The 20,953-nt window shown below is 52.2% G+C and overlaps 2 protein-coding genes across 2 annotated transcripts in view; both read right to left on the reverse strand.

Annotated features, from left to right (window-relative positions):
- Positions 1–7,479, reverse strand: part of LSP1 (lymphocyte specific protein 1) — a 47,288-nt gene extending 39,809 nt beyond the window's left edge. The window contains exon 1 of the mRNA XM_054275677.1: positions 7,400–7,479. Within this exon, the coding sequence (XP_054131652.1) occupies positions 7,400–7,479 (80 nt within the window). The remainder of the gene's footprint in view (positions 1–7,399) is intronic.
- Positions 7,480–8,389: 910 nt separating this feature from the next.
- On the reverse strand, positions 8,390–20,685 carry TNNI2 (troponin I2, fast skeletal type). Its single transcript, XM_054275359.1, has 7 exons — positions 20,594–20,685; positions 18,097–18,199; positions 10,006–10,047; positions 9,595–9,723; positions 9,110–9,199; positions 8,800–8,976; positions 8,390–8,488 (listed from the first exon to the last, which is right to left on the reverse strand). The coding sequence occupies exons 1-7, from the start codon at positions 20,683–20,685 to the stop codon at positions 8,390–8,392; spliced, it is 732 nt and encodes a 243-aa protein (XP_054131334.1).
- Between the last annotated feature and the right edge of the window lie 268 nt (positions 20,686–20,953).

Below are 20,953 nucleotides of genomic sequence, written 5' to 3' on the forward strand. Positions count from 1 at the left end.
ATGGGATCAGTGATGACTCTCTTCCTCTGATATCCAAAGAGGCAGAAATGAGAGGGAATCAGAAGCTGGATCTAGAAGGAGCATTCTTCTTCCTCTACCCCAGCTCTGACCCTCACACAGAATGGGAAATGGACACTCCCTGGGGAACCTCAGGGGTACATCCATAAACCTAAAATCACTAGGTTCCATCTTGGAGTTTGCTTCATTTATCAGTGAGAGGGGAAGATGCAAGTTCACAAGCCTTGTGAGAGAAGATGCTTTTGCCCCAGGGGTGACACACACAAGGACAAAGGATGGATTTTAAAAGCAGGGGAAGGAGAGAAGCATTACCAGGGCAGCCCAGGCCAGTTAAAGGAGATCTGGGCTCCTGTTGCACCAAGGGCTGGGCAAACAGCAAGAGACCACCTGAGCCACTGCAGTGAGGCACCATCCAGGTTTCCCAGAGCAGGGCCAAGGCCAAGAGACTGAGCCAAGCCCCGGAGGAGTGCAGCTGGTCCAGCATGTCGAGCCAGCACCATTAATGGTACTGTGCACTGCTATCTATATAATGTGTTAAATCAACAAAGCCATTGGGAAAGAGACAGGAAGACAAAACAATGGCTGCAGATAAGACACTCCCATCCCACACGGGAGGGTCATTACAGGACAGGAGGGGAACTGCTGGCCCCGAGGAGGCAGGCTCCATCTCTTAGGGATGCTTGTCTACCGCAAGGCCAAGAAGCAGGACAAAGGACTCCAGCCAGGATGGATAAGCTACAGGCAGCTGCTGCCAAGAGGTTGTCTTCCCCCAGCAGACACTGTAGGAAAAATCTTCAAAAGGCCTTTTTATAGCATCACATTGCTTTGTCACGAGTCTCTGCTCACCAAGGTTTGGAAAGCTGCTGAATGAATTTTAATTTTGAATGTCTGTTTAAAATAAATGGAGTGGTCTTTGCTTTCATTGGGTGGATTAGATGGCACTGGGCATCTGAAGACACCTTCAGACACCTGCCAGGCTGGGTATGAGAGTGCACTGCCAGTAACAGAGGCACCACCTTCCTTCACCAGGTGGCACCTGTGTGACACATTTGAGCAGTGCCCAAAGCCATGCAGCACGGTTTGTGGATGGGCCTGTAGGTGAGTTCCCCTGCACCACTGCAGCCCTGTGTCCAGCCCTGCTGCTCAGCTGACCACACAGCTTTCAAGGAGTAAAATACAGCTTCTGCCCAATATAAACTCATTAGCTCATCTGCAGCTGGCTCCAGGCTCTGATGCAGCACCGTGTTGTGCAACACAAGCAGTTTTAGCAAACATTAATCTCCGCTTCATGCTGCTGGGCTGTCACTCCAGCTGGGGTCAGGGGACACCAAATGGATAAGAAGGAACTCCCAAGCACCATCAGACAGTTCCTGCACCACTCACTTCAAGTTGCTCCTTGTCCCAGGGAAAGGCATCTAAGATCAGCTTGCCTGTATCCATCCATGCTTCCCTCGCTAAGCTGGGCAAAAGACAGGAGCTGTTTGGAAAGGGCTCCCAAATGCATCACCATGTATTCAGAGAGCTTGAGGACACACGGCTCTGTCGAGGGGGAATAGTCATTAATGCTCCAAAGTGAGGTCCAAAAAAAGGCTGAGAGGAGCCTTTCTGCACAAAGGGCAGCTAATGCTGTATGCAGGAAGGTGGCAGCTGGAGTGCAGAAGCAGCAGAGGAGACAAATGCCACCCCCAGGAAGAGGGGCCACCAGAGCAGGGGTGCACAGCCTGAGTATCACAGTAGTCTGCCCTTCAAGACAGCTCAGCTTGGGCACAATGCTGCCAGCTCCTGGTATGGGAAGCTATGTGGCAACTGCAAGGAGGCACTTATTTCAAAAGGAAATTATTATTGTCATCAATTTTACTGGGAGAGAACTCTGCCCTCCTAAATAGTTGGCAGCCATGATTGTTTGGGGTCTGTCAATAATTCAGAATTTGTCAATGCTAATGGCTCCAGAGCAAGCTTGCACTGGAAAGGAAACTGCTTCTGCAGCAGAAAAGCACAAGCGTGCACAAGCACAGGAGAAGAGATCATATTTTCCAAGCTCTCTGGCAAGGACTAGATAAAAGGCACTGCACAAACTCTCTAGTCAACTGCAGCAAGCAACAGATACCTAGAGCTGGGAGAGAGGCTTCCTTGGTAATGCAGAATGAATCCCTAGCAAAAAAAATCTGTTTTCAAAATAAGCATGTAAGCAAAAGAAGCAAAGAGCTCCAGCTGATGCAAACTGGCAGAGCTTTCTCTATGGCAGGCACAGGGATGGGCTGACATACACTGGCAAAAGCCTTTGGGCCTACATGTCGCTGCAATAGCAGGAGAAATCCCAACTGAGCTCCAGCTAACCTGAGTCTTGCACTTCTCAGATCAACTGCTTGCAGATTGCCCCAGGTTTTCAGACCACTGGATGGAAGTCACCAATTAAGTCAACAGAAGCCCACTGACTGCCATTCCCATTCATTAATAAACCCAGCTGGGTTTGCTCCTGCATCTTCCTCTTCATCCAGGTATTTCTTGGACAGTTACCAGGCTGCTGGGCACCACCGCTGCTCATGTGAGACAGGCTGAACCCGAGCAGCTCCTGGGTTTGACACTCCCGTGTGTGACTGCATGTGGAGCTCTGCTGCCAGCCCCAGCAGCCCACCCCAGGAGGGACTCGCTTAAAGTAGCAAATACCAGAAGATGTTTTGTCCTGCCTTGCTGCCAGTGATCCTGCAGGGGATGGGGGCTGCAGGAGTGGAGCCCCCAGAAAGGCACCGGAGACCTGCCGGTGAGAAAGACAACTCTGAGTGCCAAAACCTGGGATTAAGGCACTTCAAAGGCTGCCTCACACATCTGGTGTGTGTTAGGATGGATGCACTGGCAAGGAAAACATCCATGGGCTCCAAGTGGGGCTGGTTAACCCACTCGTGACTGAGCCTCTGTGGAACAGGCTGAGGGCTGTGAGACACCTGGGCCAGCCTCAGGAGAGCTGGGCTCCAGTCTCACTAGTGCTGTGTGCTTCCTGGCTGATTCTGGGAAATCAGGGAGTGATTCAGGTGCCTGAACACAGCTGTCAAGTGTGGGGTGCCTTGGGTTACCTAAGACAGCTGCCAAGGCCTGGCAGATGTCACACACAGGTCCGGTAGGAAACCACCTCCTCTGGGTACCAAACCCACAGTGGGCAAGTTCTACATCAGGGCATCCCTTCCCCTTCCTGAGCATCTCAACCTCAGCTGTGTGGCCTTGCAGCAGAGATAACCTGTCCTCTATCCCTGAGGCAGTAGCCACAGCACACCCACCATGGTGACACCCTGACCTTGGCTGGGCACTGTGGGTGCTCCTCCAGCACTGATCATGCCAAATCCATGTCTTGCAGGACAGCTGCTTTCCCAGAGTGTGCAGCACCTCCTAGGACATGTTTTTTGACCCATACCAGGTGGTCATGATCCAGAACACGACCTGGGTAAAGAGGCCTGAGCCCCTACCACACACTCCTGTGTCTTCCTTTCATTGATGTGCATCCCCAAGGCCTCTCCCCATGAGTGGCTTTGGAACAGAACCACACCATGAAGATCCATTCCCCATGCATTTGGCTTCCAAGGATGCCAAAGCACCCCTCAGTAATCCCAAGACAGCCTGATCAGGAGTTTATTGGACTCCTAAAGAGAAGAGGAAGTGCAGCTACAGGAGGTCAGGCTGCTGTGCAGGCTGGAGGAGCAGAGCCCTCCCTCAGCTGTTCCAGGTGAGCAGGCTCCATTCCCCCAAGGCAGGTGTGCAAAGCTGGGCTGTGCCAGGAGGGCAGCAGGGGGAGGATGCAGTGAGAGCCCCAAATCCTTGTGGTGTTCCCTCTGAGCCCCTGAGCACCACTGCAGGTTTTCAGTCACTCACAGCCAGACTACAGTCTCAGGAGCCTGGTGGTCATACCAATGCCTCCTGGAGCCTGAGCAACAACTTTGTTTGGGTCAGGACTCCCACCCCCCTCAAAGGAAAAGCTGTTCCCAACAAAAACATGGCACTGAGGAGGTTTGGAGCACCTCCTGGCCAGGTGGGGTGTCCAGATGTGAGCCAGTGTCCTGACAGAGGCAGCAGCCAGGCTGGATGAGTGGCTAGCTGGGAGCAAGCCCAGCTCTGAAGAGAGCACCAGGGCAGCAGGGAGTCAGCTCAGCCCCCAGGCAGACCCCCCAGTTGGGCACGTGGGTCACAGGGTGACAGATGCAAAGGGGGATGCAGGCAGAGCATCAGTCAGGGCTGGATTAGCAAGGTCAGTGAAGGTCAGAGCAGAGGGGCCCAGGATCCCCAGGGCATACCAAGGTTAAGCACTTCCGTGCTGCACAGCCAGCCCTTCCAGTTATCACAGCGTTTTCAGATTTGGGGGAAAGCCCTAAACCCTCTGAAGTAAATTCACCTTACAAAATCCAGGGGCGAGGGATTCCCACCAGCTTCAGAGCCAGACTTCACACCAAGAGTTTTTAAAAAGACAGCCTTTCAGCCAGCAGAGAGTGTTCTGTGGTTTAAAAAGAAAAGTGCAATTCAAATGAAGGCTGCTGGGCAATCCCCTGCTTCAACACACACTCCTCCAAACCCATAGCTTTACATAGCAAAATAAGCCTGGAGGCAAGGTGAGGCAAGCCAGGCTTAATTTATTTTTTTTTCCTCAAGGAGAAAAGGACAGTGAAGGCACCTGATACCTCCTATAATTAGAGACAGTTCTTTATCCCTAATGCCACTGCCAGACCACCTATATCCAATTTGGAAACCAGAAGTATAACCCAGCTTCATTAAATAATCCATCTGGTCCTCCCCTGTTAATTTCCCTACTATTTTTCCACTTTAATGAGCCCAGCTGGGTCAAACTGTGAGCAGTTACTCCTGAGCAGGGATCAGCCATCCCTCCATTCCACCCCCAAGGAATCTGGTGCACTGAGGGGTCCAAAAACTCTCCAAGTATCAGTTTTCCCAAACAACCTCCTTCCAACCGTGGGTATACTTAGCAACAGCAGTCATTTCAGCAGAGACCCTTGAGACTCCTCCAAGGATCTGGAGAATTCAAGACAGCTGGGGATGGTGGTGGCAAGGAAAAGCCTGGGGCTTGCTGGCACAGCAGAGCCTCTCCCCAGGCAGTGACCATACATGGGCTGCCTGCCCTGCAGCTCACGGGGAGGGAAGCCCCAGGAGGGCAGAGACGGGGGAATTTGGGAAAAGCCAAGTCCAATCTGCCTCCCAGGTGCAGATATCCTGCAGGGCACAGCCCAGGGGACGTGCCCGGCCATGGGTGTAGGAACTGAGGGCAGGAGTTACCTGAAGCCTCTGTAGAGAGCTCTGAGTAACAGACCCTGTGCATACTGGGCTCCCAAGCCCTCCCCATCAAGGCAGCCGTCTCTCCAGAGCTCCCCCCAGCTTCTCACTTGTTTGGGAAGGCTCACACCGCAGCAGTTCCTCACGCAGCAATTCCAGTTCATGGAAGAGAGCATAACACCAGCCTGGTTTAAGCAGAGCTACACCAGCATCAGCAGGACTTGGCCAGTATGTCTCAATTTGTATGAGGAAACAGAGTAGGCTGTGTTCAAATTAATATTTTTGGGACATTTTCTAATGCATGCTCCTATATACACTGGGCACAGTTAAACAGACAATGAACATTGTCTACAGAAACACAGCACCAATATTTTTCTCCTGACATCTCCCATTGTGCATTACACCCAGGAGCCTTGGGATTTGCTTTCCTGGCAGCTCCATCACAAGATTGGTTGCTCTGACACCCATCATGATTTAGGCTGTCCTTAGAGCCTTGTCCTGCCTCCATCCATCCATGAGTCAGCTTGAAAAGAGCTTTTTCATCAAGGAGAGGAGATCAGGGAGATAAGCTAGCCACAGGGTGAGAAAAGGTAGACCCAAACAGCAAATAAACACTTCCTTCCTCCATTTTGGGAGTAGAAATCACCAGAGTCTAGCAAGTGTTTAAACAGTACAAGGAAAAGCAGGAGAAGTTTAGAGGTGCACATGAAATTATAATACAAATTGTAAGGGAAAATAATTCTTCACTTTTTTGAAACAAAGAGGAACTCATTTCTGCTCACTATTTTTGCCATCAATTTTCATATTTCATTAAGATTCTAAAACACAGCTAGAGAGGAAAGGATGTGCCACCCTGCTGTCAGCGTTCACACTCTTTTTAAACAAGGCTGTGAGGGTCTGCGTGCCACAGAACAGACTCCCCCAAACAGCCTTTTATTTAGCTGAAGCTCCAGCAGGAAACAGAAAAGGGAACAAGCTGAGCCAGCCCCACCAGCAGACCCCGGTGGTGGCCCTGCATGCACCAGAGCAGCTGCACTCACTGGAGCAGGAGGGGAGCAGGGAGGTTTGCTTGCCTTGGGCCACGCACAGCACCTGCTCCTTGCTGCTGCAAGGTGAGCTGAGCCCGGCAGGAACAGGGCTGGGAATCGCATCCATCCCGGTGCTGAGGAAACCCCTGTGCCCCCCCAGCAGCCAAGGCTTCCCCTTTGTTTCAGCAGCCACTCTGTACAGAGCCTTCCAGCACCTTTTGAAGCTTCCAGTCAAATCTTCAGCCCAGGCTAATTGCTGTCAGGTGTCAGCAGAAGCACTTACTGCAGCCACTGATGACAGCAGATGACACACCTTTCTCCTCTCATTGTCACTCAAGGGGTTTTTTTTCCCATCAACATTAGCTGTGCCAGCTCTCAGAAGCCTTGGGGAGAAATGCTAATGTGAGCTTTGAAGCTGGAGGTGAAAAATCAGGCAACCTCCTAAGCTCCCTGGATGCTCAGCCTGAATCCAGTCCAAATCTGAGCACTTCTGGGTGATGCACTTTGGCCAAGCTTATCTATCTGCAGATGTGGTCTTCTTTTAGCCCTCATGGAAAGTTCTCTGTATTCAAGTGAAGAGACCCCAAATTTTACAGTCTCTGCTGATAAGGCAATAAAGCAGAGCAGAGGCACAGGGAGATAGATAATTTTACAGCAGCCAGCCTGGAACATTGCCAGGTTAATTCGGCTGGAGACGTGAGGGATGCAGCAAGAACTCAGATGTGCCCAGCAAGGAGAGAAGGCAGCTGATCTCCACATTAGAGAGGTCTTAGAGATGGAGCTGATTTCAGCAGCAGAGCAGCTCCAGGTCATTGAGCTTTCCTGCTTCTGGAGCTGGGGTTCCCACTCCATCAACCCCTTCCCAAGGGCTTTGAAGTTGAAAGGGGGTGAGACCTTTAGGAAATCTAAGTCCCATCCTAGCTGGAGAAACTTGTCAAAAGCCTGATGGAACCTCTGACCTATTCCAGCCTCATGGATCATCATTGTCCTGGCTGCACATCCTCCTTTCCCTCCATGCCCCCCCAGCTTCCCAGCTTCCCAGCATCCTGGGACTGGAAGGCAGCCGTGGCGTCCCCAAGCCTCACCTCTCGTTCTCCTCAGGGGATTCATCTCCCACTTGGGTCACTCCTTCTGCACCCTCCTGGCACCCCTCCGAGTCTGACATCTTCTCCCCTGGTTGGCACAGCACCCCACAGACAGCTCCAGCACCAGAGTGCTGCCACTGTTTCGCTTTCCTGTGCTCAGCAGAAGTGAGCTGTGCCGGAAACTTCATGGGCTGAGGCTTTGGGGGGATGGGAGAGGGCAGAAGGAAGGTGATTTTGGGGCTTTGTTCTGTTCTCTTTCAAAAACCACTGAGACTGATTTAAGATTTTACTTGTCGGCAGCTAAAAATTTGGAAGTCCTGGGCTAACCCAAAAGAAAAGTGAGCAGCATGGACATCCCCACCTTGGCAGGGAAAGGAGTGACCCACTGTCCCCCCCAGCTCCCCATGCCACTCTGGTGACAGCCATCATGTCTAAACCACAGCACCCTGCCCTGTACCAGCCCCAGGGTGCTGCTGCAGGTGCTGCCAAGGCTCTCCTGACTTTGCACCTCTCAAATCCCACCAGAGCCAAAGGGTCTGCTTCTGCCCTGCAGATCACCCCTCTCCCCCTTCTCAGCTCTTCCCCACAGCTTCCTGCTGATGCCATCATGCGCTGAGGTTCTGCAACACCTCCTGGGGTGTTTCTTTGTCTCTTCGCCATTGGGGAAGGGCATGAGCATCTGCAGCTTTGGACAGGGACCAACAGCAGAGAGGTCCCCCACGTCCTCAGCACAGCCCCTGCCAAAGCCTCCCCATTCCACCAGGACTGCCACACTGAAGCAGTCCCTGCTGGTACCATGGCATGAATCAGGGTCTGGCCACCCAGGCAGGCAACACCCACCTCTCCCACCGAAGCTTTATTTACATCACTGCTGCCATGATGCAGCTCTTTGCAAAACTAGAGAGAAATGGGCACCCAGTCAGTGCCCCTGAGCCCGGCAGGGCAGTGGGGACAGCAGGGAGAGGAGGACAGCTGTGGAGACACAGGTGCTTAAGACTCGCCAGCCTCAAACATCTTCTTTCTGCCCTCCATGCCAGACTTCTCCTCAATGTTCTTCCTCCAGTCACCGACATCACGCAGATCCTTCTCCTGGGGGCGGGATGGTTGTGTTGGTGTGAATGGTGCCATGGTAAAAACCCACCCAGCCCCAGCCCCACACCAGCCCACCCATGGAAACCCCCATGTCAGCTAGAGGAGCCCAGTTCCACCCATGCTACACATCTTTTTAAACTGCACCCTCCTGTTTCAACATCATGGGTGCCAGAGAAGGAAACACTGAGCAGGAAGAAGAGCATTATAGAGAAAGAGTCATTCTCAACCCTGTCTGTCTTACAGGGAGGTGTGAGCCCTGAAGGGTGGGGGCAACTCCTGTTAGGGAAGAAAGGGAGAGGGAAGGCTACCTTCTCAGTGTCCTCCTTCTTCACTTGCTTCAGGTTGGCCCGGAGGTCCATGCAGACCTTGTGCTTGGAGCCCAGCAGGGCGCGCAGCATGGCGTCAGCCGACATGCGCACCCGGCGCAGCGGCGGCCGCTTGAACTTGCCACGCAGGTCAAAGAGCTTCTGGCTCAGGTCTTCCAGCTGGGGGGGATGAAATGAGGAGGGGTAGAGAGAGAGGGGGGTATGGGTTTAATGAGATGGACCCAAGCAGTGCAGGGAGGCATGAGGAATGGGCTGCAGACTCCCCAGAAGGATGGCTCCAGAGGAAACTCACCTCCTTTGTAGTCTTCTGTAGCTTCACCTCTGTGTCATACCTCTCCTCATCCACTGACTCTATCTTGGCATGAAGCTTTTTGCACAGCTCCTGGGAGGAAAGCAAAGAGGGATGTTGACTGCTAGGACCCACACATGATTCCTGTCTCCTGACCACTCTGGCTCTGAAAGCCCTCAGTCCGGAAGGCTAGAGGGGATTGAGGTGAAGAGGGGCTTGTCAGCCAGCTCCTAATCTCCATGCTACTGGCTGCACACCAATGCTGTCTCAACAAATCATTTAAAACACATCTTTCCTGCCAGCCAGACCCCTTTTGTTTGCAGAGAGACACCACCTGCCTCTCAAGCCAGCTGCATGTTCATCTGGCTCCAGGGTAACAGGGGGTGAGGAGAGGATCAAGATGGGAAGGCCAGTCTAGATCCACCAGGCTGACTGATGGAGTCAAATGTTTTCTGCTCCAGCGCTGAAAGGGTTAAAGAAGCCTGTACCTGCAGTTCCTGCATGGATCCAGGGAGTGACAGAGGAGGGCAATGTTCTGCCAGGTAGTTTTGCTTCTCCACTTCTTTAGCAGCTGCTTCCTTTTCTATTTCAGTGACAGCAAGCTGGAGCATAGCACTCTGGAAGGCAGCAGAGAAGCGTCAGTGCAGGGTGGAAGCAAGGAAGGAGGGTAGGGGGTCATCAGGGGAGTGGGAGTCCTGATGGAGAGGGGAGTTCCCATAAATACCACCATTTCCAAGCAAGGGATAAGGTGGAGACCCAGTGAGGAGTGGGGTGGGAGGCCTCTATGCTGTACATCATGGCCTCTTCTAGGAGTGCCAGTGCTGAGAGCTGCTGGCTTGGGATGGGAGGCGGAAGGTTGGGACACACATCCCACAGCCACAGCAGTGCCACCCACGTACCTTCAGGTGCTGCCGACGGGCAGTGGCTGCCCTCCTCTTTTTCTGCAAGTGGAAGAAAAGACAAGAGAAAGGAAGGTTATCAGGTGCCCATTCCCCTTTCCATTGCCCTTCCCCATGCAATGCCACACTCCACCAGGGACCTGCAGCCCTGCCAGGGAGATAGATCCATCTTGACACACAGTTTGTCCCCACACCAGCAGCACTCCAGGAAGAGGCTCCCTGCTGAACCCAGCTTTGCCAACCTCAGGTAGCTAAACACACAAAGTCCCAGAGAAAGAGATAACAAGGGTGATGAACTTGGAAATATATGTATAAAATATGGCTTCCAACTTGGCTTCTTGGGACTTTTAGCCTTTTCTCTAATTTCCTCTTCACTCAGATGTGTTTTACTTTGTGCTCAAGCTAATGACTCCCATGTTCCTGGGCACTCAGGAGCTGTGGCATGTCTTTCTGAGCAGTCCAGGGCACATGTCCTTCTGACCCTCTGGTGACAAGGACAGCCAGGCAGGTGAAAACATGAAGGCTGTGTAATTTCCTGGAGCTGGAAAGACCAAGAGATGCTGAAGCAGAGGTTCATCACAGATGGAGGACAGACCCAACCATAGACTGCCCTTCTGTCCTTGCCATGCTGGACCAGCAGCCACAGGACTCCAATTTACAATAAAACCCCACAACTTCTGCATTTCAGCTGTTTCCTGAGCATTTCACCCAGAAGACAGGGCATGGCTGAGTTGGGCCGGCCCAGGGGAAACACATCTGATATGCTGAGGGGTGGGGAGGAGAAAGCAGCACTTGGGTGTGGGTCTGTGCTGCTGAGAGGAGGATGTGGATGAGGATGTGCAGAGTGAAATGTAACAAAACCTGACATGTCTCACATATGTAAATGGTGTCAAGGCCCTCCTGACAGGGCTGGAGGGCTCTGCAGATAAAAGGCACCCAGCTCAGAGATGCAGCACACTGTTAACCATCAGATAATCAGATCCCTTGAGGACTGTTAGTCCAGGGCTTATTGTCCATCTGAAAACTGGTACCTCAGCAAAGATTGCCCTCCCAGCCTTTTCTGGGAGGTCTGGGTTTGATGGGGAGCAAAAGAACATGTTGGATATCAGCACCATTTTGTGGCATTTCTGTGTGTCCCTGACATCCTCTTTTCTCTCAGTGAGAACAAGCTGGAGATTGTGGTGTTGCAGACATATGGGGAGATGCCAAGCAGAAATGAAGGATGGAGCAATTTGCTAAGAGGAAATGTGGAGTGACAAAGCCACAAACAATCCTCCCACATCTTCCCCTGCATTTCTCCAGACACCCCCAGCCCCACCTGGCTTTGCCAGAAGCCAGGGAAAATTTGCTAAAAATGAAACTTCCACCCTGCTCCAACTCTCCAGGATCCAGGTCTCCTTGAACTGCCTTTGGGAAGGGATTTGTCAGTGCTCAGTGGGTAGAAAAGGAAGGGCTGGATGTGGGGAAGGAGGAGAGGATGCCAGGCCATGGGCGGGATGGTGGAGGGATGATGGAGGAGAGGCGGCTCTGGACCACTGCCTTCCCAGCACCATCTCGTGGCCGGCTGGGGAAGCAGGAATGGAGGGAAAAAGCATCCAACTCCAAGCCAGGGGACAAAAAAAAGTCTTTCAAAAGGGATTCTTCTTCTCCTTCAGGTGTTTACCAGGAGGAGTCAGCAAGAAAATAACCATGAGCCTTTCTTCCCACACACACACTCTGCAGCTGATTTTCCTGGGGAGGAACGGTGAAGCCAGGACTGCTGCTATAAGCATTGCCAAAGGAAAACCCCAGCAAAACACACTCACCTCTTCACTGTTCAGGAAAAGCAGATGGACAAGGAAAGGAAGGAAGAGAAAGGGGAAAGAGGAAAAAAAGACAGTTAATTAGCATCCTAACTGGAAACAAGCAGAAGAATCTTAACAAGCATAAAAGTTGGTGATTGAACAAAAGTTTTTAAAATGCCAACAGTGTATTAGAGACAGAAAAATGGGAACTTACTCAGACATCTTGGTTTAGGTGGTTGTGAGCCTGAAATGAAAACCAAACCAGGAGAAAAAGTTTACAATTATTCATGCTTGCAGTCACCTTTTTGTGAATTTTAAACCCACTTGGTTGTTGGTTTTTTTTTTTTTGTGGGTTTAAAAACAAAGCAAGACTCCTCTAGAAAATAAAAAGAGGAACAGGTCTGTTCTTATTTCCCAACTTCACAAATTTTTCATCATATAGGGAACTAGACTGCAATTTGTAGACGAGAGGCAAACATCTCCTCATAGCAACACAAACCACAGCATCAAGGGACTTCTGGAAAAGATGAAATGGGGTTGAGCCAGAAAAACAGAGATTTGTGGCAGTGATTCCTGCAGGTATGTTTCATGTCTGACCCCCACAAAACCATTTCATTCAATGAGGGAAGAAAAGGCAAAGAGTATTTTCAGTTTGCTGCTTTACTTTGCCATTCCACCTTAATTCACATCATAAACAAGAAATATCACAAAGCCTGCAAAGGGCTGGCAATGACCCCAGGTGACAAGGAAGGACTTCAGAGGATGCTCTGCCAGTGTGTGCACTCATTCTGTGGGACAGGGGAACCTGTTGCAGCAACCTCAGCACAGCTGGAAGTTGTGTTGAGTAGATACAAGCACAAAAAATTCCCTAGGCAATCCTTTGCATTTGCTTTAAATGGAAATTTTACACATACAACACAGTGTATTAGGGAAAAGATGGAAGAGCACCTTTGGTTTGCTATAAATGATTTTGACATAAATAGAATATTACTTTTCTATCAGAGCCATATCTACGTGCATCTCCTAGGCCTGTCCTTTGCAGGGCAGACAAGGCCCCCAAACGCAGCCTGGGCGGCTCAGTCAGGAGGGGAAGTGTTAATGGGGGCTCATGCCCGAGGCAGGAGGCACAGCTTGCAGGGCCAAGGAAACTTTATCCTGGAAAATGTGCGGGCCCATCACATTACTTCAGAGAGGGGGGGAGGGGGGGGAAGTGCTTCTAAAAATGGCCAGGGAGCCGCAGAAGGAGCTGCAGCTGTCTCCTGGGACGGCCGCCGTGCCGCGGTGCCAGCCCCGTGACTCGGGAGGCGGCGGCGGCGCGGAGCGGGAGCCGCAGGTGGCGGGGCTGCGGCTGGGGCGGCCCGGGAGCGGGGCTGTGTTAGCTGGCATCCATCCCTGCCTGTCCCGCACACACAGGAACGGGGGCTGTGTTAGCTGGCATCCATCCCTGCCTGTCCCGCACACACAGGAGCGGGGGCTGTGTTAGCTGGCATCCATCCCTGCCCCGCACACACAGGAACGGGGGCTGTGTTAGCTGGCATCCATCCCTGCCTGTCCCGCACACACAGGAACGGGGGCTGTGTTAGCTGGCATCCATCCCTGCCTGTCCCGCACACACAGGAACGGGGGCTGTGTTAGCTGGCATCCATCCCTGCCTGTCCCGCACACACAGGAACGGGGGCTGTGTTAGCTGGCATCCATCCCTGCCTGTCCCGCACACACAGGAGCGGGGGCTGTGTTAGCTGGCATCCATCCCTGCCTGTCCCGCACACACACAGGAACGGGGGCTGTGTTAGCTGGCATCCATCCCTGCCTGTCCCGCACACACAGGAACGGGGGCTGTGTTAGCTGGCATCCATCCCTGTCCCGCACACACACAGGAACGGGGGCTGTGTTAGCTGGCATCCATCCCTGCCTGCCCCGCACACACACAGGAACGGGGGCTGTGTTAGCTGGCATCCATCCCTGCCTGTCCCGCACACACAGGAACGGGGGCTGTGTTAGCTGGCATCCATCCCTGCCTGTCCCGCACACACAGGAACGGGGGCTGTGTTAGCTGGCATCCATCCCTGCCTGTCCCGCACACACAGGAACGGGGGCTGTGTTAGCTGGCATCCATCCCTGCCTGTCCCGCACACACAGGAACGGGGGCTGTGTTAGCTGGCATCCATCCCTGCCTGTCCCGCACACACACAGGAACGGGGGCTGTGTTAGCTGGCATCCATCCCTGCCTGTCCCGCACACACACAGGAACGGGGGCTGTGTTAGCTGGCATCCATCCCTGTCCCGCACACACACAGGAACGGGGGCTGTGTTAGCTGGAATCCCTGCCTACCCCGCACATACAGGAACGCGGGGTGTGCTCGCTGACACCCATCCCTGCCCCGCACACACACAGGAACGCTGACACCCATCCCTGCCTGCCCCGCACACACAGGAACGCGGGCTGTGTTTTCTGACACCCATCCCTGCCTGCCCCGCACACGCTCCCGCTCCGGCCACAGCGACACCAGGGAGCCCAGGGGACAGCGCTAGGCTGCAGCTCACTGCCCACGAAATGGGCTTTGAATCACCTGCTCTGCATAAATTTGGATGTGGGTGCCTGTCCGAGGGTGTTTTTGGGCAGGAAGGCACTGCAAGGGCCGGGTAGGGAGCGGGAGGAAGGGGTGTGAGTAGCGAGCACAGCCGAGTCACAGCAGGCAAGGATCCTGAATCCTATGGCCCCGCGGAGGTCAGCGCTAGGCTCCACTTGCCCTCGCCAATCAAGCCGAGAGCACCGGCCAAGGCAAGGGAAAGCATGAAATCAGAAAGAGAAAAGCTCACTGGAAGAGACAGAGCAAACCTTTCCAATGCACAGACCCTCTCCAATAAGCAAAGGATGGAGAAAGCGTTATTTGCACTCCTGTTTCTCCCACAGGCCACCCCCACCTGGTATTTATCTCCTTAATACTCGGGTAAGTAAATCTGCTCCCCCATCACTCCCTAAGAGCAAGCTGGGTCGTTAGGAGGTACGCAGAAAGGCTCACCCAAGTCTGGAGGAAATCAGAGTCGTGCAGGCTGGACGGGATGGACAGATGAGCCGCAGGCAGCTGCCTCAGTAAGGAGGTATAAAAGGGCTTCTCGGGTGGCTCAGCAGAAAATCCACCTTCTCTTTAAGGGCATGGAGACCTTCTCAGACCAATGATGTGCAAGAGTCCGCCGTGCACCTCCCTTGGCTGGGGCAGGCCAGGCCAGCAGGAGAACAGGAGAGGGCAGCCCCCAGGGAAGGAGGGGTGGGGAGGAGGAGGAGGAGAACATCTTCTACCCGTGGGATCCAGAGGAGCTGGGGAAGTGTTTTTGCTCAGAAGTGCCAAGTAGGGAGCCTTCCTCTCCCTTCTCCTGCCACCAACCAGTCAAAATAGATATGGCTTCAACTCTGTGGGATGCCCAGGCTCCCTGCGCACAGCCATCCATCTGCAAGGCCTCTAATTAAAATTTCCCCTTGGGTACACAGTGGCTTATCCATGGACAAGGGCTTGGCTCAATTTGCCTTCAAGGGCTTGGGAGCAACTCTGCCCTTCAGGAAGGAAGGCAGGAAAGAGCTTGCACCCCAAATATCCACTGCCGACAGCATAGGCAAGAGCAATCCCTTAATAAGCCATCCAGCACTAGCACGCTTTTTAAACCTCAGTTATTTCCCTCACACAGTAAATACCTGTAGCTCTTCCCTGTGTGAAATATTTCAACACAATTCAGGTTTTTTTTAAAAAAAACAAGCTGTGGATCTGCTGCAGGCAGCCTCAAGCCTCAAATCCAGCTGGGGGCTGGGCAGAGGCAGCAATGCATGGGGGAGCAGCCCCATGCTGACAGCAAGAAGGGTAATCCCCTCTGTGGGATGACCCAGACCCATATCTCCATGGATCTGAAGGAGAAGCAGGTGGAAACATGGCTGGAAATATTCCTCAGCCCTTGTCACAGCATATGTAGAGCGTGTGTGTAGGGGATCCCATGGAGACAGGGACCCAAACAGCTCCTGCTCTCCTCCCCCAGGCCAGGCGCTCCCTCCTCTTCCAGCCGGGCTTTTTAGGCTGATTCAGACATGGCTCTGACAATATTTTGCAGGCGCCTCCCAGACACTATAGAGATAGTGGCAAATCCCTTGCTGCAGGCTTCCTGTTTCACCAAGCTCAGCGCCACACAAGGGGTGCTGCAGGTGCTATTGGAGGATGAGCAAGTCCTTGGTATGGAGCTGATGTCTCTCAGGGATTTGCCTGGAAAAGCCCCTATCATGGGCAAGGCTGGGCCTGCTTGGACCCACATATCCCACTTGGGGTATGTCCCTTGGAAATGCTGCAGCTACACATTCTGGCCTCTGCTGGCCCATCAGTCCTCCAGAGAGCAACTCAGCTCTTGGTGGAGGAATCAAAACCGGGGGAGTTCTCCACTAAAAATTCCCCACAGACAGGGAGTTTCTTCAGCTCTGTGAGAGGAAGGCATCCTGGACCTCCTGGAGTCCAGGCATGCAGCACAGCAAAAGAGATCTGCTCAGAATTCCAAGGGTGTGGTTATCACCTTGTGACAGGAAAGTGTTGGCCTGATATAGTGGAAGAATGAAGTTCAAAGAAAGAATCCCATGACCAAACTACTGGCCAACAGGAGTGTTTGTAGGATACAGGAGTGGATGGTGAGGTGTGGTAATAGCATGAGCAGAAGGTCGAGTCTGCAAGCCTGCAGAAGGCTTTCCATGGAGCTGCCTTGCACAGGGGTTAAGCTGGAAGGCAGCTCTCCCAGAAAAAGAAAGAAGCAGCAGACTTAAATGGCATGAGGAAGAAACCCAGTGAGGAGACGGAAGAACAGAAAAACAAAGTTTGAAGCCATAGTTAACATTAGGAAAGACAGAAGTTTCCAAAGGAATTATATAAGTGTTTGAGTGATGAAAGAACAAGTTTCTTGCAGAAAAGCTCAATGAAGGCATAAGGAAACTCCAGGCACATCCTTCAAAGAGGTGTTTGCCTCTGAATATTAGGTATTAGTGAGGTAATTAGGCAGGGGCCAGGAATGGATGCACTGTTCATACTTGGGCACTTTCCTATGGAGCATCTGACATTGCTCCTTTCTCTCATTTCCCCCACCTGAGCTAGAGGAATGCACCAGGGGTGTGGGCCACTGTTCCCAGGACACTTCCACCATCCTGGGAGGTCAGACAGAGGGAACACCTGTCACACACAGGAGATTCTCCACAATGTTTTAGAGACTCAGGTGCAGCTTTCTTGGGCCAGGCTCCTCCACAGAATCACCACATGTTGGAAGGATGAGGCTGGTGAATCCATGCAAGATGCTCCTCATGACATTCTCCTACACTTTACACCTTGCCTCCTCTTCAGCATCCCACAAGGATCAAGTGGAAAGGCACTATGACACCCGATGATGCTATGCCTTATTTCCAAGGATGACACTGTTAGCAAAACACAAGCATGCTACTCAGCACCAGTGGTGATCACAGTAAAAGTTCAGGCAAGATCACTGGGGAAACCTGTATTTGGCTGCCCTTTGCTTTCCCAAGATCACATTGCACCAAAGCAAAGCACATGGCTCCCATCCTGCCCAGGACATACCCACTCCCCTGCACTGTGTCCCTAAAAGAGCTCCCCATTTCTCTGCTCCTGCTGACACCAACACCCAGGAACTCTACCATCACTTTCACATCTTTGTGCCAGTGCTGTCCTACATCCCACAGCTGCAGTCACCTCATTTGCCCATGAAATGGGATTAAGGTTTTTGGCTTTTCCTGTACAGGACAGCTGCCAACCAACACAGCCACCCTGACTGTTTAGCTCCATGCTGTCTTCCTTGACAGGGAGTGCTTCAGGCACATGATGTTGATGCCCTTAGGCTCCAAACCCACCAGCAGGTCCTGATGACACTCCTCATGTTCAGCAGATACACCACAAACTCATAAGCTGACAGCTGCTTCATGCTGTGTTTGACCATCAGCTACACAATGATGCACACAGGACCCTGGGAGAAGCCATCCCAGCAGTGGATGAGGACACAATTCCCTTTTTCCAGTGAGACTTTGATGTCCCACAACCAGGGCTGCCCCATTCCATGACAGTGCCCATGGAGCAGAGCCCAGATGCCAGCCCTGAGGTGTGAACAGAGCCCTCTCTGTGGCAGAGGCAGGGGATGGCAGCCAGGCTGCCATCGCTGGGCAGGCAGCTCATGTCAGGGAAGCTGTCACTGCTGAAGCTGTCAGTGCTGAAGCTGTCAGTGCTGTTCAGGCACAGCCCTGCCCACTGTTGATGTGCCCCAGGTGGCTGCAGGCAGTTACCTGAGTGATGATGGGTCCTGTGAAGGGGCAACACACAGGTTTCTGAAAAGTGAGTTCCTTGGGATGCGGCTTTTTCTTGTTCCTCATGAGGGATTTCTTGGAGCTGGCATGTGGTACAGGGGGCTGAAATGGGGCTCACAACAGCAGCAAAAAGAGGGACAAGTGAAAGGAGAGCTTGGCCTTGAAGGGAAGTCTGCTGGAGAAGGCAGGCGAGGAGCAGGGGTGGGACTGGATCTGTGGGCCTGCATTAGGGACCCCATGTTGTGGACTGGCCCTCTGCTCTCAGCCTCTTCCATCTGCCAAACAGTATTAAAAAAAGGACTGGTGAGACCACAAAAACTCATCTCTTCAGCTGCACGAGCAAGGAGACATGCAGACCAATCTTGCTGGAGCAGCCATTTCCTCCTGCTGAGGGTGCTAAGAAGAGTGACCAGGGTATCTTGCCACGTTGCAGGACTGTGAACACCACATCCCCACCCTTCTCTTCATTCACTTCACTTTTATACTCACCAGCTTTGGACAAGTGCCTGTAGGAACAGAACAACTCCTTATGGACACACATAAGTACTCACACATGGCTGCTTTCAATATAAACACTGGCCTTGAAGAGAAACAAGGCATTTTAATGATCCCTTCCACTCCAAAGGCACACTCTTTGGTGTGGGCTTCCAGAAGAGTTTGCAGCTCACTGCAAGCTGGAGCCTGGAGGAAGGGCAGCATTTCAAAATGAAAAGACAAAAGGGTGAAGAGAGGCTTGAGGGAGAGGGCCAAAACCAGAAAACTCTTCTGGATGGAGTCCCTTCTGACCATGGTGGCACACAGGGGCTTCAGTCTCCAGTGATGGAGAGTCTGTGTTCATAGCCAGGCTTAGGATCACTCAGTTCCAGCATAGCCCTGGGCACAAACCTCATTTCTCTGAGGAACTTTTCTTACTTCTGCCTTGGACTCTTCCACAGTGTGGCCCTTCCTCCATGACCCCAGGCTGAGTTGGCAGCCCCCTGGAAAGTGAACACCTCTGACAGGCACTGGTCCGTGCCCAGGCCTTCAGCATTTAATGTGTACAGGAGGTGATCCCTCTGGAATTTCCACCCAGCTTGCCCCTGGATAGTGTTACCCAAGTGACCCAACACCTGATCACAATCCTTCATATGTATGCACATCCTCAAAGCCTGGTTAAGACCAGGGTATGACCCAGAACGTGTCTGGAGGACAAGCTGAGACCTCTGTGTGCTCAAATTATGAAACATGTCTTTGCTCTCAAAGGTCTTCCAGGCTCTCTGTGCCAAGACAAAGCAGCAGCAAGAACATGGTGATAGTTTAAAAAAAAAGGCCACAGAGCTCAAGAAAAACTGTTCAATCACAAAGCTCTTCTCTCCCCAAGGTCAGCAACTGATCTACAAACCAGTAGCCATGGAAGGAATGATTCCCCAGAATTTATCCATTCCAAGCACACTGGCTTTTTGTAAATGCTGTGTGACCCCAGACACCTCATTTTACAAAAATAACAGCTGTCAGCTGCAAAGACCCTTGGTAGCCTCACCTACCTGCACACATGGAGAAAGCCTTGGGAGAACACAGCTGCAAGGAGATGGGCCTCTGGAAGCTCTTCTGGAGGTGCTTCTCATTCAGGTTTGGCAATGGAGGGGATGAGCTCAGAGTAGGAGAGGGCTGCACCAGGAAAACTCAAAACTCAACCTCACTGAGCATCTCTCAAGAACATCCCCAAAGCCAATTAATTCAGAGTATCTGGGACATGAATGTTCTTTTATGAAGGCAGACCTGAGTTTAGCACATGTGCAAAAGTTGGGTGTGGTGTGGGATGAGTGCATCCAAAGCAGAGAAACCTCAGCAGAGACCTTTGGAGGTATGAACACATCCTATGTCACATCCAGAGTGAACACCAAAGCCAAGTGTTTTAACTGGACTGTCTTCAGTGAAAACCATGATTCAGGCTTCTATGTTTAAACTGCTCTGACTTGTATGTAAAAGTTAAGAGGAAAATGCTCTCTATCCAGGGCAAAACCAGATGCCAGCTGGGCTGGTTTCCACATGAGACAGGCACCTCTTTCATGGGCACTGGGCTCTTCACTGGCTCTTCCAAGGGGCCAGTGTTTCTTTCACTAAATCAGCAATGACTGATTCACAACTCAGAGTGCCTGTTTCCCACAGAGAGCTTTTCAGGCCAGACAAGGACATCTGGAATGTCCGTGTTCACGGGCAGGGTGATGAAACACTTGTTTGCAAACCCACCATCTTCCCAGATGCTGCTCACAGAACGTAAAATACGACATGGGTTGGGTTGTTTGCAGGTCAAGGCCTCTTTTCAGCTGAAGTTAAACTTCTCTTCCTCACTGACTCTGTTTGTTTCTGCAACTGAGTGGCAATAAGTGCATGCCTGCAGGGGTTTCATCCCCTCTCTGTGAAGTCAGCAAAGCTGGTTGAGAAATTCCCATCTTGTTGACATGCCACAAGCCATCACTGATGGGTACCCATTCACCCATTTGGAACACCAAACTTCTTCAGGGAGCACTTTTTGCCCAGCAGCATGACAGCGATGAAATCTTCATGCTGCTTCTCCTCTGGTTCCATCCTGCCTAGACCTGAAATTAGAAGTCTGGTTTTTCCTGGTCTGCCCACAAAGTTCAAATTGGAACTTTGGGAAGCACCTCTGTGCACCCATTATTGTTCCTGCTTCTCAGACTGGACTGTCTGGGGCTTCTACCCCTCCCTCCTGCCCATGCAGGGCAAGGTGCATTGAGATGTAAAGTGGTCCAAACAATATTTCTGTATCCAGAAGCAAAACAAGCCCAACCTGGGGCAGGAACAGTCCCAGATACAAGAACCCCAGCAGCAGTCA

Source organism: Melozone crissalis, unplaced genomic scaffold, assembly GCF_028551555.1.
Source record: "Melozone crissalis strain CALT ecotype California unplaced genomic scaffold, PUWL_Pcris_2 ptg000018l_1, whole genome shotgun sequence".
Lineage (NCBI taxonomy): Eukaryota > Metazoa > Chordata > Aves > Passeriformes > Passerellidae > Melozone > Melozone crissalis.